Source organism: Ambystoma mexicanum, chromosome 6q (assembly GCF_040938575.1).
Source record: "Ambystoma mexicanum isolate Mex_15411 chromosome 6q, UKY_AmexF1_1, whole genome shotgun sequence".
NCBI lineage: Eukaryota > Metazoa > Chordata > Amphibia > Caudata > Ambystomatidae > Ambystoma > Ambystoma mexicanum.
The window spans coordinates 1,557,719,319-1,557,734,307 of NC_090937.1; the positions used below are offsets into that span (position 1 = coordinate 1,557,719,319).

Sequence of the window (14,989 nt, forward strand, 5' to 3'; positions counted from 1 at the left end):
GCACCCGTTTCTAGTATGCTGTTGAATAGTGATGCTAAGAGTGGAGTGTGTGGAGAAGGTCTTGTAAAATCCTGGGGTATATCTGTCGTCTCCAGGAATCTTGCCCAAATTGAGATGCTGGATGACCTGTTTTACTTCGACCGCTGTGATCAGCGTTTCCAGGGCTTAAGCGATTCAGCTATTTATGCATCTATATTTTGGGTGGATGACGTCTGTGTGTTCGAGTAAAGGTCTTTGTTAAAAGGTAGCAAATGCTTCCTGTATCTCCTGCGGGGTGCTAACAGTTTCTGAACCACAATCGGGTCCCGGCCTTTCTATTTCTTTGATCAATCTGTCAGTTCTCTGTTTGCGTAACTGAGCCGCTAGCATAGGTGTCAGCCTTGTCTCCTTTCTCGTAGAATTTCTGTTTGAGATATTGTAGGTTTCAAACTATTTTCCCTTCTTCGAGTGCCCTCAGTTCATCCCTATGGCTTCTCGCTTCAGCAAGGTGGTTCTGTCTCTGTGTAGGTGCTGACTGGGCGAGCTCCTCCGCTTTCCTTATCTGCTGTCTAAGGTTGGTTTCTATCAGGGATCTTTCCCTTTTCTTCTGGGCTCCGTCTCTAATGAGGATGCCCCTCCACGTGGCCTTGGCCGCTTCCCAAATTATTTCCGTGTGAACCTCCTGTGTGATATTAGTGATGAAGAACTGTTCGATCGTTCTCGAGTTCTTAGTTGAAGAGTGGGTCCTCCCATAGATGTTCGTTGCACCTACATTTTGAGTTTCGGTGGGGGAGTTTTGAACAATGGAGATCCAGCGTGACCATATCGTGGTCAGACCAGGAGATTGGATGTATGTCAGAGCCAGACGTGATGTCCAGTAGACCTTCAGTAATGTAGATGTAATCAATCCTTGTGAGGGTATTATGTGGAGCGGAGATTGTCTCTGATCCTACTAGACTACTAATGTTAATTATGTCTCCTGAGGCCAAAGCTGTCCTTATTTATAAAATACTTTTGATGGATAAAATTCCCATTGTAAAAGGGTCTATCCAGCATCAGTCGAAAATGACTGTGACATGGTGTTTGATAACAGGACATGGGGCCTCATTATGAGTCAGCCAGTCCGGAAAGAACGGTGGTGGCAAATCCGCCACCACCGTTCTTTCTGGACCGGCTGATTAAAGAGTCCTGCAGGCCGGAGGTGTCACTCCCACAAGGTCTGACCTGGCGGGTTTAACACCACCTGCCTGCAGGTGGACATGGAATCAGCGGCACCATTACAGCATGGTGCCGGTGTTTCCACTTCCCCATTCCCAGGGAGTCCTATGGGACTCCCTGGGAATGGGGATTAACAGAATTCCGCCTCCGGAATTACCGGGTCAACAGGGTTGTAATGCACCGGTGATTACGGCGATCACAGAGGCGAAATGGTATTAAGAGTCCGGCGGTAACCTGCTGGAATTTCCGGCACGGTTACCTCCGAACTCGTAATGAGGCCCATGGTCCTTGATCGGGGCTAAGGTGAAGCATGCAGCCCCATCCGCTAACATTACACAAAATATGTTCTTTTTCTTACACAGAGCATTTATCACCCAGTTGAAGTTATACAAGACTGGTCATTGTTCCGAAGGCAACTGTTGGTCCTGTGGTAATACTTTGGGATCCTTCAAACAAATGTTTTTTTATTGTCCATTAATTTAAAAATTCTGGCATGAGGCATGGTCATCTCCAAAAACTATTTTTAATATCAACCTCAGACTCTTCTTCGCCAATGTTTTATTGGGCAGCATATCTTTGCGTGGACATTTGCGTGATGATACATATATATTATATGACTTCTGCATTGCCTTGGCTGTTAAGTTAATTACTACTAACTGGAAACAATTTCATAATCTTTCTCTTACAGGTTGGTGGAACAATGTGTGTCAGGTACAAAAGTTGGAACAGTGCATGGCTAACCGCCTTAACGTAATTTCTAAATTTGAGGTCAAATGGGCTTCTGTCAACAATTATCTGTCATTTCACAACATGTCTGCTCATGGCTCATAAATTAGTTTCTGCTCCTAGGAATACCAATCTATATCAGGCAATTTAGCAACATCAGGTGGTATGTGCACCATTCCACTTTTTATTGAGCTTAACATGCCCTTACCCCTTTCTCGTTCTCCTTAGTGTGCCGTGTTTGTCTCTTGTCTTATATCTCCCATTGTTAGTCTATTTTAAATTTCCTTCAGATTTATAGTTCTGATTAACTGCCAGCAATCAAATGATACATTTCTCAATTCCATTTTATCTATCACATATATCTCTGCATCCTACATATGATTTCCTCTTTCCAAATCATTGCTTTTCTGGATGCTAACCTTATTGATTCTTCATGTTTTAGATGTTTCAATAAACATTATTGCTATGTTTTCTATGACGCCTTTCTTTTATTGTTGCTTGATTGCTTTAGGATTACCCTCTTTTGATGAACTACTATTATTTCATGTATATCTGTGCTTTCGCTTTAATACTTTAATACAAATTGTTAAACATAAAAAAAATTATATCTGAAGGTTTATTTTGATTCAGTGTTTTCCTGACTCTCTGGAGTTTGTCCTCCTCTGCGTTGTGCTCTCACGGATAGCCACCCATCAGATAGCGTCTGCCTCTCCCTGGCCATGTAACAGAAGCATCTCTCCAAGGAATCATTGACGGTGTTGCTAGATCTGTCACAGTGAGCAGAGCAGAGGTGCATGTAGAAAACAAGCAGAGAGAAGGATAAGGGAGGAACAGGTAATGGATGAAGTTGGAGGGTGATACCAGGAGAGAGAAGGACGGAGTAAGGAACAGCAAAAGGACAGACCTGGAGGAGGAGGAAAGAACAGGAGAAAGGGTAAAGAATAAAGCAGATGGGAAAAGACAGAGATGGAGAAGGGGAAGACCAGAGTGGAAGAGAAGGGAGGGAGGGACTTGAAAGGGGGGATTTGTAGGAGGGACTGAATACAAATAGAGGATGGATGGAGAAGAATAGAGGAGATAATTAGGAGATCATCATTGGGGGCAGAATAAAGCCAGAGGCAGCCAATGGAAGTGGACAGAGATTCAGAATAGAATACCAGCAATATCCAAGAAATAAGGACCTAAGGAAGGGTGAAGGAAGTTAGACATCAAGATCAGCAGGTCATAGTTGGAGTACGGCCATGGCACAAAGGCTAACAAAATTGACAGCCCTGTTCACCTGCACGTAAAGACTGGTGTAGCTAAGGCCTGAAGCCCCACGAGAAAATGAGCAAGACTAACAGGAGGAAATACAGGCTAGCCACAGTCCGGATTCCGGTGGGAAAGGCAAGTCCACCAATCAAAACAAATAACTTGCTTATGAGAAACAAAGGAAAGGGGAAAGGCAGCCACAGGCTAGCCGGGAGCAACATTTTGCAGTCTTGTAGGAAAGACCTAACCCCATCAAAGAACAGAAGGGAACATTTTCCTGTGATACCTTTCTGCCAGAAATGCTCATTATTGTGACCACAGAAGATCGCATTGTCGAAGGCCAGTAAGAGCACATTTTACCACCACACTACTCATCGGACTAGGTAATTGTAAATTAACTATCTAACTGTGTCTATCTCTCTGAAGTGTTACTGGTCTGCTGGGCAGTGCAGGGATACCATGCACCACTGTGTTTGCTTTCAAACAGGAAGTAGCCTCAGCTGAGCAAATGAGCATTTCAGTCAGAAATATGGTATTGTGACTTTGTAATATTTGAGGCAGAGAGGCAACGAGCCTTTCTAAAATGGCTGGCCCCAGCTCACACACGAGTCAATTTGAAGGCTCATTTCGGGGGCTACTTTGCATATTTTCATATAAATATATATTTAATTTCAGTTCTCCAAGATGCCACTGATGTTTACTTCAATGTTTTGAAAAGAAACTGATGCCGGATACCACTCCTTTAAATAGTATGCAACAGTGATGGGATGTGCCAGTGTGCAAGCTTTGAGGTGAGAACCAGCAAGTTAACTCTAGCTTGGACTTCCATGCCCCTGATACAAGGCCTACTCACTCACCATGTATGTCTTGGGTCTGTCTTTTAAGCAGGTGACGTTTTGTTCATGGAGGAAAATTGAGAGGAACCGGTGACTGCAGTCACTGAACACGCCCTTCATGTTGTGCCTGCAAGAAGAAGTGTACAGACAGAATCGCCATTCAGAGACATTAAAAGGTGAGGCCGAGTAACACATAACATCACAGCACAAATGAAAGACAGTGATTTAGGAACTCATGACCAGAGTGACACTGGGAGGCTGTCAGCCGCCTGCAGGGACCTTCTCTGGCCAACAGTACCACAGGAAACATCACTGGATATTCTACTCCTTTCTTTAACACATACCCAAACCCTTACTCTATTAGCCCGAGCCTTATCATAACCCCTTCCCTACCACTTACCCTGACACTTAATCTACCTTAATGACTAATTAAACCCCAACATCACCTCTGGAAGCCCTCCTAGACATGTCCAACTCAAGGAACTGGAACAGTGTAATTATTTATCCTTCATAGCTGGTGAACTACAGCCATATGGACTGAAGCGTAACATTTTATAAAAGAAAGGATGAGTCAAATAACGTGTGGATACATGAGTGAACATATACGTGGATGAATGTGTGTTTGAATCGAAGAAGCTACGTGTATGGGTGTTGCTTTTGTAGCAGGAGATCTTCATGTTGACTCATAATATTGAATGAATATATTTATTTATTTATTTGTTCATTTGAAAAGCGCCTTAACCCTGAGGCATCAGGGCGCTGTTGCAGACCAGTTACATTTATGCACAGGCTTGAGTTATGACAGTAAACAAATCAACTATCAAGGGGAAAAGACGTGGCTTGATAGATTAGGCAAAGAACCAGGTTTTCATGAACACATGAGTGGACAAATGATTGAATGTACTGGTGAATGAATGGACGAATGTGTAGATGGAAAATATGACTTGTGCGGACATGTCTTGTATAGCAGATGACCTTTAGTCATGTGGATTTATGCATTGTATTTTCTGGATGAATGAACGAATGGTGCATTAGTGAATTAATTGGCAAATTGATATAACGACAAATTAACAAGCGAACGACAGAAGATTGTTGAGAGATCCTCAACCATGTTGCCCCATATATATTTAATGGATGAATAAAATAACAAACCGATTCATGTAATAGACTTTGTGAATGAAGGGATCTTTTCATTGGGTGGCATTGTTTTGCACTGTTTTCTGAATTCCATTTAAGAGCCCCTACGATACTGCACACATCATATTTTACCCAGTGTGTCTTGATAATAAGCAGTGTCCAGAAGACACCGGACAGCGACATTCCTTGGTGTCGTGATTCATCCCCAGATTGTGGCCCATCTCATGTGCCACCTGTTTGGCCAAGTGTTCGGCGCTGACCCCGGTATCCTAGAAAGCAAGCAGAGAAGTGCCAGCATGTTAGTCTTTGGTCTAGGTGTCACGTGTTATACACTCACTGATTCTTCCAACTAGAGCCCATCAATCGGCTGTCATTCTCAGTTATAGACAGTGGAATCCGGAAACAAGGGAAACCACAAGGAGTTGAGGTTCCCTTGGCGCCGGAATCATAACATCGCTTATTATTTATGCCACTTTCCATTTTCTTTTTTACATCAATTAATAACCCTTGATGTTCCCTGTTGTCTCTAGTTTTCACCCAAAAGTACCGAATTTGGATACATACAAAAAAACAAGCTATTTCAAAACACAAAAGTGCAAGGCTGTAACCCTAACAATTTCCCAAACCTTTGATAAAACCTCCACAATTACCCTAACTCTAATTACTACACTGAACCTTTACAGAACACTAACCCTTCAGCCCATTAAAGCATTTTATTTGCATGTTACTCAATACAAAATCAATGGAAAATGAACAGTGAATCTAACTCCAATCCCATCATCATCTCGCCACAAATGTCATAGCCCGTGCCCTACCTAACTCGTAAACCTTTGCTCTAATCCTAACCGTAGCCTTAGCCTAACTGCAACTCTAACACTTTGCTCTAACCACTCACACTTGCTCTAACCCCTATCATACGCCAACATCACCAGCCCTCCCCAACTTCCCTAATACTTTCTTTTACACATACCCAAACCATTTCTCCATTAGCCCTATCATAACCCCTACCCTAACACTTACCATGACCCTAAATCTACCCTAATGACTAACTAAACCGCAACATCACCAGCCCTGCAGCAACTACCCTGAACCTAACTCTTATCCTAATTCTAACCAAAATCCCTATCCTTACCCTAACCCCTATCCTTACCCTAACCCCTATCCTTACCCTAACCCCTATGCTAAACCTAAACCAGACATTCCCCCAGATCCATATAGAGCGAGCTCGCCGGTGAGCACTTTAAGGAGCTCATGGTGGCATCAGTAAAGACAGACACAAGTGATCACAGTTCAAGGGTATTTATTAAACTGTATGAATGGGTGATAAAAAGGCCTAATCTAAACCTAAACCTAAGATGGGAGCAAGCTACGACCATCAAATAATAATAAGGCAGTCCTAGTGGTGTCTTGCAAATAAAAAGGGCCTATACTAAAAAAAACTCTATTCCCAATCCTTACCACTAAGTTACAAAATAGTGTGGGATAATGTTTACCAGAAAAGAAAGTAGTGTTCACAAAATGATAAGTCAGGATGGTATAACTGGGGTTTCCCTTCCCCATGTTTTTAGCACGGGAAAAGGTGGGACTCTCGAACACAGCAGACTCCTGGGCTTCTCCAGCACGAGCTTACAGATCGTTTCCAAATTATCAGGGCCTTCTGTGGCCAAGTCTCTTTTACACCAAGTCTCTTGCCTCAGAGGGCCTGATGTGCTAGAATCAACAAACAAAAAGTTCCTTTCAGTAACCTTCCCATCGGGCGATTTCCATTCATCCGTGGATCTCCCTCAACCGGGCTCCGATCCTTTTGTAGCATTGGCTTCCCTCAGTCGGGTTCACATTTACCAGTTTCACAGAGTTCACTTATTCATAATACCTTGTGGGATTCACTTTCCTTAGCTTTTTGTAGCCCCCAGTCAGGCTTTCTCTTAAACCCCCAGTCAGGCTTTACACATTTATCATTCCTACGGCGTTTCAGAAATGTCAAAACCTTGGTAATGGGTTAAGGACTTTTGATTGTACAATGGATTTTGGCTCGACCCTTGTTTGACCACCTTAACTCTTTATGCTGGCCTTTCTGACGGCCTCTTGATACTATAATGTTCACAAGAAAAGGGGACCAGCCAGAGTTTTTCCAATAGACACCCATGGTGCGCTGGGCCTCTCTGCAGCTGGTCTTTCCCATGGCTTTAAAAGTTCACTTTCACACAAGTTCTTTATTCATAACAGGTTGCCGTTTGCAACCTTCGCTCAACACCACCCAGTTTATTATTGGTTCTTTCTCTGACTCACTGGCTGTGCTGACCTCCTTGTCATTTCTTGTCTCTGGAGTTAAGGACGGTACCAAGGTAGCAAGTGCGCTCCCCCGCCTCGGTTATCAGTGCTGGAGGGTCCTGTGCATCACTGATATCTGTTGCACCACACGCCAGCTGTAGTTCCCGGTCTTATGATTCCTTTCACAGAGGCTTTGTGTGTTTGGGTCAAAAAGGGCAAGAGCATTGCACTCCTTGTTATCTTTTCTCCGGTCTTGTCTCTTTTCTTCTCTGTTTGAACTTCCGTCTTGGAACAGCTGCTTCCTTGTGCATTTGTTCTCGCTCAAATTGTGCTTTCATGCTCCGCCTTTTATCCCTGTGGGAAAGGGAAAGGGCCGTCAGGTAAGTGTAGTTATTGTCAATTGCCTGACTCTGCCTGACCCTTGTATTTGGACATGTCAGGTAAATGGCTCTGGTGTTAGTCCATTGTCTTTCACAGTATAAGAAAGTGTTTGTGTTGCAATCGGTGGGGTAGAGTTTCTAAGTATCCTACGGGGTATAATGGGTAAAAGGTGTTATAAGAAAGGGAGCACCATGTCTCACCTGTTGGTGTCCCACTTCCACTCTCCAAAGATCCCCATCAAGTTGATCCTCCCCCGTTGGTCCTCCCCCAGAAACTATATCCAATAGCGATGGCTGTGTCCTGGCCTTCTGGATGACAGATCTCTGGGACTAGCTGGTGAGACAAATTCAGGTTTCTCACAGCACACTATCTTTGAATAACCGTTGTCTCCAGGAAGCCAAGCAGTTTAAGGAAGTCATATCCAACCCATATTGTATAGTTGGTTCCACCTTTAATAGATAGAAACAGAGAAGTGAGAGAAGCTAAAATGTACACAATTAATTGTGAATCTCTTTTAACATGGATATTTCAGGTCTAGCTCGCTGAGAAGCCTTTCATTCTGCTAAGGGGCATTCATTGGTGAAATTGTACGCCAGATATCTGATGGAAGAAATCCTTTCAAGCCTTTGTTCACCCACCTTCCAATAAATTGGGCCTCATTACACGGTAGGCGGTGTAATAGCACCTTGGTCCATACCAGCATAAAAATACCGGCACCGCCTTGGTGGAAAGGGGAATTACCGCCCTATTCCAAGGTTGGCGGGGCGGTAATTCCCCCTTCCACCATTGCGCTTCCCCATTCCCATTTTTGCCCCATGGGGCATAATGGGAATGGGGAAGGTGCAAATTACGGTACCGCAAATTTGCGGTGCCGTAATTAGCACCAAGGTCCCTTAGCGGGTTGGTTTTTAACGCCTGCTAAAAGCAGGCGTTAAAGTACCAACCCGCTAAGGGACCTCGTAGTAAGGCGGTAAGGGTTAACGGTCACCTGTACAATTACCGGTGACCGTTAACCCTTACCGCCTACCGTGTAATGAGGCCCAATGTTTTGGGTTTAGACTTGGTAGTGAAGATGACGATTTTGGGTTTAGTCTTGGTAGTGAAGATGACGATTTTGGACTTGTTGTCATTTACCAGGAGGTTGTTCTCTATTGTATTTATGAGGAACTGGTCAAGCTTTCTCTGTGGTCTGATAGGGGTCCTATCAACAACAAAAACACAGATCATCAGCCAAAGCTAGCCAGTTCAACCTCAGATGGCCCAGAGTATTGTGGAGTACCGTTGAGTATAGTAGAGTATTGTCAGCATTGTCAAAAGTTAGTAGGGACAGGAGCAGAGGTAGATGTCATTATATGTAGTTAGGGAACATTCGAGTTCCGAGGTATATGGTTCTGGTAAACAACCTAGACTATCGACTCAAAGGCACGGATGACAGAAGTATGTAAATTGTTATTTCCTGTGAGTTTTACCTCAGGTAATAGTTGACAGTATCCCCGTAAGGTTTAGCAAGGAAGCTTACCTAGATTGCGGAAGGTGATTCGACTGGTTAAGTCTCACAGAGGCGTATTATGTGCTAGGCGACGCAGCAGTTACGGATCAAACACGAGAGAATATTGGTATCCTCTGCCAGGAGGAGGAAAGACAGCTTTGAGGTTTTTGTTGGGGGTTTGTACATTTTGGGGCTAACGGGCTATAACAGTGTGCATGTGTAACATGACTTTTCAGCACTACCTTGTTTGGTAAATTGGTGACGTCACCCATAGGTTGGTACATAGGACAGAGAGCTCGAGGTGGTGAGGAGCTAGCATTCGAAAACTTGGGATTGGCAGACGACGTGAACAAGTGGCGATGCACGGAAGGTGTATGTGCAAGATTGTGGGTATGCCTGAGGAGGCAGCAAGTGTGTAAAGGGCTGGAGCACGCAGCATGCCTGACAGATTTTGGAGCCAGAGAGGTTCGTAGTGATTTAACAATATCGTGATTACATTGAGTTCCTACTTTAACAGCGGGTTATCGAAACCCTCAATTTGAGGTCAGGTAAACACAAGAGCAATGTATCAAGGGAAGTGCAGGGGTGACACATCCATACAGCACCTGTGTAAGACGCTCCCACCTTACAAGGACATGGGGCCTCATTATAAGGCTGGCGCTCCCATAATGAAGGGGGCGCCGATTACGAGCTTTCCATTGCGGGACCTGGATCACACGCCTGGTAAAACCAGGAGTGCTTTCCGGGTCCCGCGAGGGGAAGAGGGTGGCAATAACGGGCCAGATGTAATCTGCCTGTTATTACCTCCCTCCCCATTCCCATTGAGCCCTATGGGGGCTCAAATGGGAATGGGGATGGGTTCCTGCAAGGAGGAATTACCGGGTCCTCCTATGTCGGAATAACCCGGTAAGTCCCAATTGCAGGAACCCAGTAATGGAGCCCGGAACGGAGGCAGCCATGGAGCTAGTAGCTCCATGGCTACTTCCATTCTCGTAATGAGGCCCATAGTATAGGTTAGAATGGTCTAAAGGCACCGAGATGAGGTTAACTAAACCATGAACACTTTGCAGAAGTTTCTCCTAAGATGGGCAGCAATCACTACTGACATATATAAGGGGAAGAAGCTAGCAAGCCACATGGCTATATTCGAGCTTTGGAGGTTGTTTCAAGAGGGAGAGGGGGACACAGCGAAGCGTCAGTGGATGCTGACACAGCAGAAGATGCAGGGGACCATGGCCCCTACATCCGATCCCCGCAAGTCCCTCCAAGCATGTTGTCCGATGACACGGACGATGAGCAAGGGATATACCCACTCAGAGAATTAAGAGCAGCAGAGTGGTATTCAAATCCAACATATAAACCACCACCATATACTAGGGAGAAAGGGGAGAGAGGCGCAGGGCAACTGACTACTGGGCGAGGGGCAATTGGCAAGATGCAGAAAGACATGAAGGAGGGGCTGGGGAACATAGCCACAAACGAATAGATAGGGGGACAGATACTTCTGAAGCTGGAAAGGAAGACAGGTGGGGAAACAGAAGGGGCAACAAAGGCAAGAGAAGGCTTGAGGGGGAGCAGTGAAACAGCGCAGTGGGCTGAGATAATGGAGGAATCTGACAAGAAGGAGAAGGAAAGAGAAGAAAGGTTGGAGAGAGAAGACAGGGAAAGGAGAAGAGATAACATGAAGGAGCAGCAGAGAGAAAGAGACGAGAGGATAGAAAGGGATAATAGTGAGAGAAAGCAAGATGAGCTTAAAAATTCAAAATGTGTTAGCAAACAGTATTTAATTCATAACTCCCAGGATATACGTTTTGACTCAGTTCAGTGAGTATGCAGGAAGTCCACAGTCTTATTGGAAAAACTGACTTGTAGAACAACGGGACAGGAGCATAAGAGAAGTAGAGAAGATCGCGAGGCAGAGAGAGGTAGCACAGCAGGAAAAACGCAAGTCGATTGAGAGGGAACAAAGACATGAAAGGGGTCAATCTCTATCTCACCGACCCTGCACAAGAAACACATTACAAAAGTAGGTAAGGAAACCACCAGGGAGAGCTGTTATGTCTGCTCATTAATCCCCTATGCCATAAGTGATTCCAGAACGTTTATAGCAATTGAAATTCCAGCGGCAAGAGCACAGTGCCTGATGTACCTGGCGATGGTAACAACTCAAGGGAGATTTCAAGGGAAGACAGCAACATTGAGGTGGATGTCTCAAGTGACGTTCCCGTATGAGGACAATTACATAAAGACTCTCGATATGATGAACAGTTATTGACAGTTAGATGAAGCAATATGATATATAACTATAGGGACCACAAGCAGGGTACACAAAGACTATAACCCTGAAACCATTGCATTGCCCATGGACATGGGTAAAAGAGTCAGGAGGAGATCCGGGGTGCTGGGGAAGACCACAGATACTCGTGTATGGTCAAGTATACACGGAGGATGGATGGAAGGATAGGGTGGAGGGGAGCAAGGGGTTGACCCTAGCACAATCTCCACTGAACAAGGTACTAGAAGAAAATAATAAATGCCTGAAGGAATGGGATGCGAGTGCAAAATTGCTCATGTGGGTGGAGAACGAAGCTGGACCAATGCCTATAATACCCCTGAAAATACCAGCACTCAGTTACCAAAATGACGTTGAGGTGGAAGTTGGAGACAATACAGGGTGCCGAAGCATAGAAAAGCATGCAGCGATGAAGACAGGCACAGCAGTACTGATGGATCATTGCTCGGCATGTGGATTCAAGGCATAGGAAAAACTGCCACCCAACTGGGGAGGAGTATGCTTTTGGTACATACCAATATGCCATTGTTGGTCATGCCATGGAAGGATGTAAAGCTTGATGACGTCCCGAAGATGAATACTAACAAAAGGAAGAAAAGGTCAGTAGAAGGAGAACAAACAGGCAAAGGGCAAAGGCTGGCGAAAATGAGTAAAGGGAAAAGAAGCAACTATTTCTCACTGAAATCAGAAGAAGCTCTGGATGAAGTGCCAGGAGAACACAGACTGTTTAGCAGACCGCAAAGGTTTTTTGCATCATTCATTCCATCTGTGCAGGCATAAACAAATGCAAAATGGCTGCAATTCTCCCGCTGGGAGATGATGATGACGATAAACTCCACAGTGAATGGGTTCAACGCAATAAAGGAAGAGCTCTGAGCAGTGAGCTTGATGGTGCTCCAAAATAGATATGTTCTGGATCTGGTCCCAGCAATGGAATGAGGAGTTTGCGCAAAAACTGGGAGTTCCTGTTGCACATTTATACCTGCCAATGATGAAGAAAATGGCACACTGACAGAAGCGGTAACTCATCTATCTCAGATGCATGCTAAAATGGAGGAAGAAGTAAAGGGGGCTGCAAAGGACTAGAGTTGGATAGCATAGATATGGTCATGGATGCTGTCATGGCTGTCATGGCTGTCAGATGGGCTGAAGCTGATATTGGGAGCACTGATATTTGAGAGAGTGACGCTATGCATGGTGAAGATATGTATAGTTCAGTGCAAGAAGTCGGCAGAGGAAACTATTGGAATGAAGATGTTGATGGATGTGAGCATAAGAGGTGCAAAGGACAAAATAGTGGAGGAAAGAAACAAGCTGAGAGAGAGAATAGCAAACAGTGAAATATTCCCACTTGGAGCGATGAAATTGGACCATCCATTCAATGCAAAGTACTACATGGGAAAATGGGTGTGGTTCAACCCGCAAGGAGTGTTCAGTTATATGGAATGGACTTTTGATGATCATGAGAATTACTATTACACCTCAGGGAAATTATGAAAATATGGCAACCAAGAGCTAATGGCTTAACATATCGGGATGTGGTCGACCGGTCGACCAGAGAGGGGACTGAAGAGAGGGTCGGGGTCTCTAGACCACCCCTCTGCCCTCCCAAATTCATGAAGCAATGAAAGGCCAGAAATGCCTGCAGTCACCCATCGTTTTTTGGACAAAACCCAAGTGCAACAATGATTGACAAGTACACTGAAAGGTATCCTCTCAGCCAGCCATACAGACTGAATCCTGTACACATCTTCACAATAAACAGAGATCGTGGACGGAAATAATCTCATGGACTGTCTTGACAAAAGCACCAGGAAGCCATGATGCTGACATCACTAGTGACACCACAGCATAACAGCGTTAGACATGAAGCCCACACAGTGCCGCACTGCATCACACAAACACACACTCATTTTTATGAAGAACATAATTGCGCAGTTCTATAGCTAGAGGACAAATACATATGCACACTGTGATTGCTTTTATTATTTTGCCAAATGCGGTAATGCAGAATCGCAATGCGTAACAGATCCTAAGCAAACTTGCAGAGGCTTAACACGAATAACACTGTGGAACTATAGACACATATATGGAACCTGATATGATCAAGTGTGACTAACCTATAGAGGACGTAGCATGACATGGACATTGTAGAAACCGTATGAAAAGGTTTAGGATTATTACAGCAGGCCTCAAGCCACTGAACATGAGACGAGCCGAGCGCACAGAAAGGAATACGTGCAAGACTGGTCCACAGCCAAGGTTAGAAATACAAGGAAACATTCCAGTCTCCAGACGACAAGAGGACCAGCTGCGGAGAAATTGAATAAATCTGCTTAATTGTGAGCTGCAGAGCTCAATTGTGTGGTCTCTAAACACGTGGTACAACCGAATGAGACAATGGACAGTCTCCCATGGTGGGAAAGGGGAGCTGAACCCATCAAGCCAGACATAGACTGCAACAAGTGTTGCACCATAAGGAGAATATTCTCACAGGCTAAGGTGGTACACACAAGTTACAATACAGATACATAATCGTTCACATCACCTTGAAGAGGTGCAAAGCGAGTAAGAACTCAATCGAGTCCCAGGCCTGGGGGGTTCAGCTCTAACCAATCACAGTTTAGTATTCCAGAGGGGGATGGCAAGGGATAAGAACCAATGGTAAGCCCACTACTCTTGCAACAATGTAATAGGTAGTTTCTTCTGGATCGGACAGGCTAGCCACCTGACATGCGAGGACCAGTAGAATAACACCTGTAAGGTCCCCCATAGATAGTAGAGACTCTCAATACCCAAACCCTCATGCTAATATGTTTTTATGGGAAGACCCCAAGTGATAACGCCAGAGTGATACAAAACCGGCCTGCGTGCTGTGGAGCATTGAGATGTACCAGAAACTTCCTGTGTTCTTGTATTGATCCCGGTTGGTTTTATTTGCAATGCATCGCAGTTTGTACTTGCTGTTTGTTCTGGGGAGGGTGTTGGGCCATCCAAGTCCGCTGACCCCCAGCCAGACTCTGGCATACCTAGGGGTCCCTTCCAACAGATCATAAGAACTTAATCAAACATGTCCGCTTGCTTCTATTCAATATTGCCAAGTTCTTTGATTTCTTCTTTTGTTGACGCTTCAGTCTTTTTGATTTATTTTCCCAAGTGTTTTGTGTGGCTGGAGAGGGTAGCTCCAATATACTTAGGCTATCCCCTGTCCATCTTAAACCATTGCGGTCTCCACTATGGGTGTGTCAAACAGAACAGAAAAAGCAGTGAATCCTGTGTAACAGGCTACCAACGGCGGATGACTATTTGGTGTTTGACTTCCAACTTCAAGCGACTGCAATTCATATGTCGCCTGCTGTGGTAATGAATTATCCATGTCTGACTCAAAGGTCAGAATGCCAGATACTC

The 14,989-nt window shown here is 44.7% G+C and overlaps 1 protein-coding gene across 1 annotated transcript in view; it reads right to left on the reverse strand.

Moving 5' to 3' along the window:
• The window catches only part of ADAM33 (ADAM metallopeptidase domain 33), a 390,445-nt gene that overhangs the window by 23,901 nt on the left and 351,555 nt on the right, over positions 1 to 14,989 (reverse strand). Inside the window, exons 10-11 of the mRNA XM_069630341.1 lie at positions 5,280 to 5,416; positions 4,032 to 4,137 (exon numbers count right to left, since the gene is read on the reverse strand). Of these exons, the coding sequence (XP_069486442.1) occupies positions 4,032 to 4,137; positions 5,280 to 5,416 (243 nt within the window). The remainder of the gene's footprint in view (positions 1 to 4,031; positions 4,138 to 5,279; positions 5,417 to 14,989) is intronic.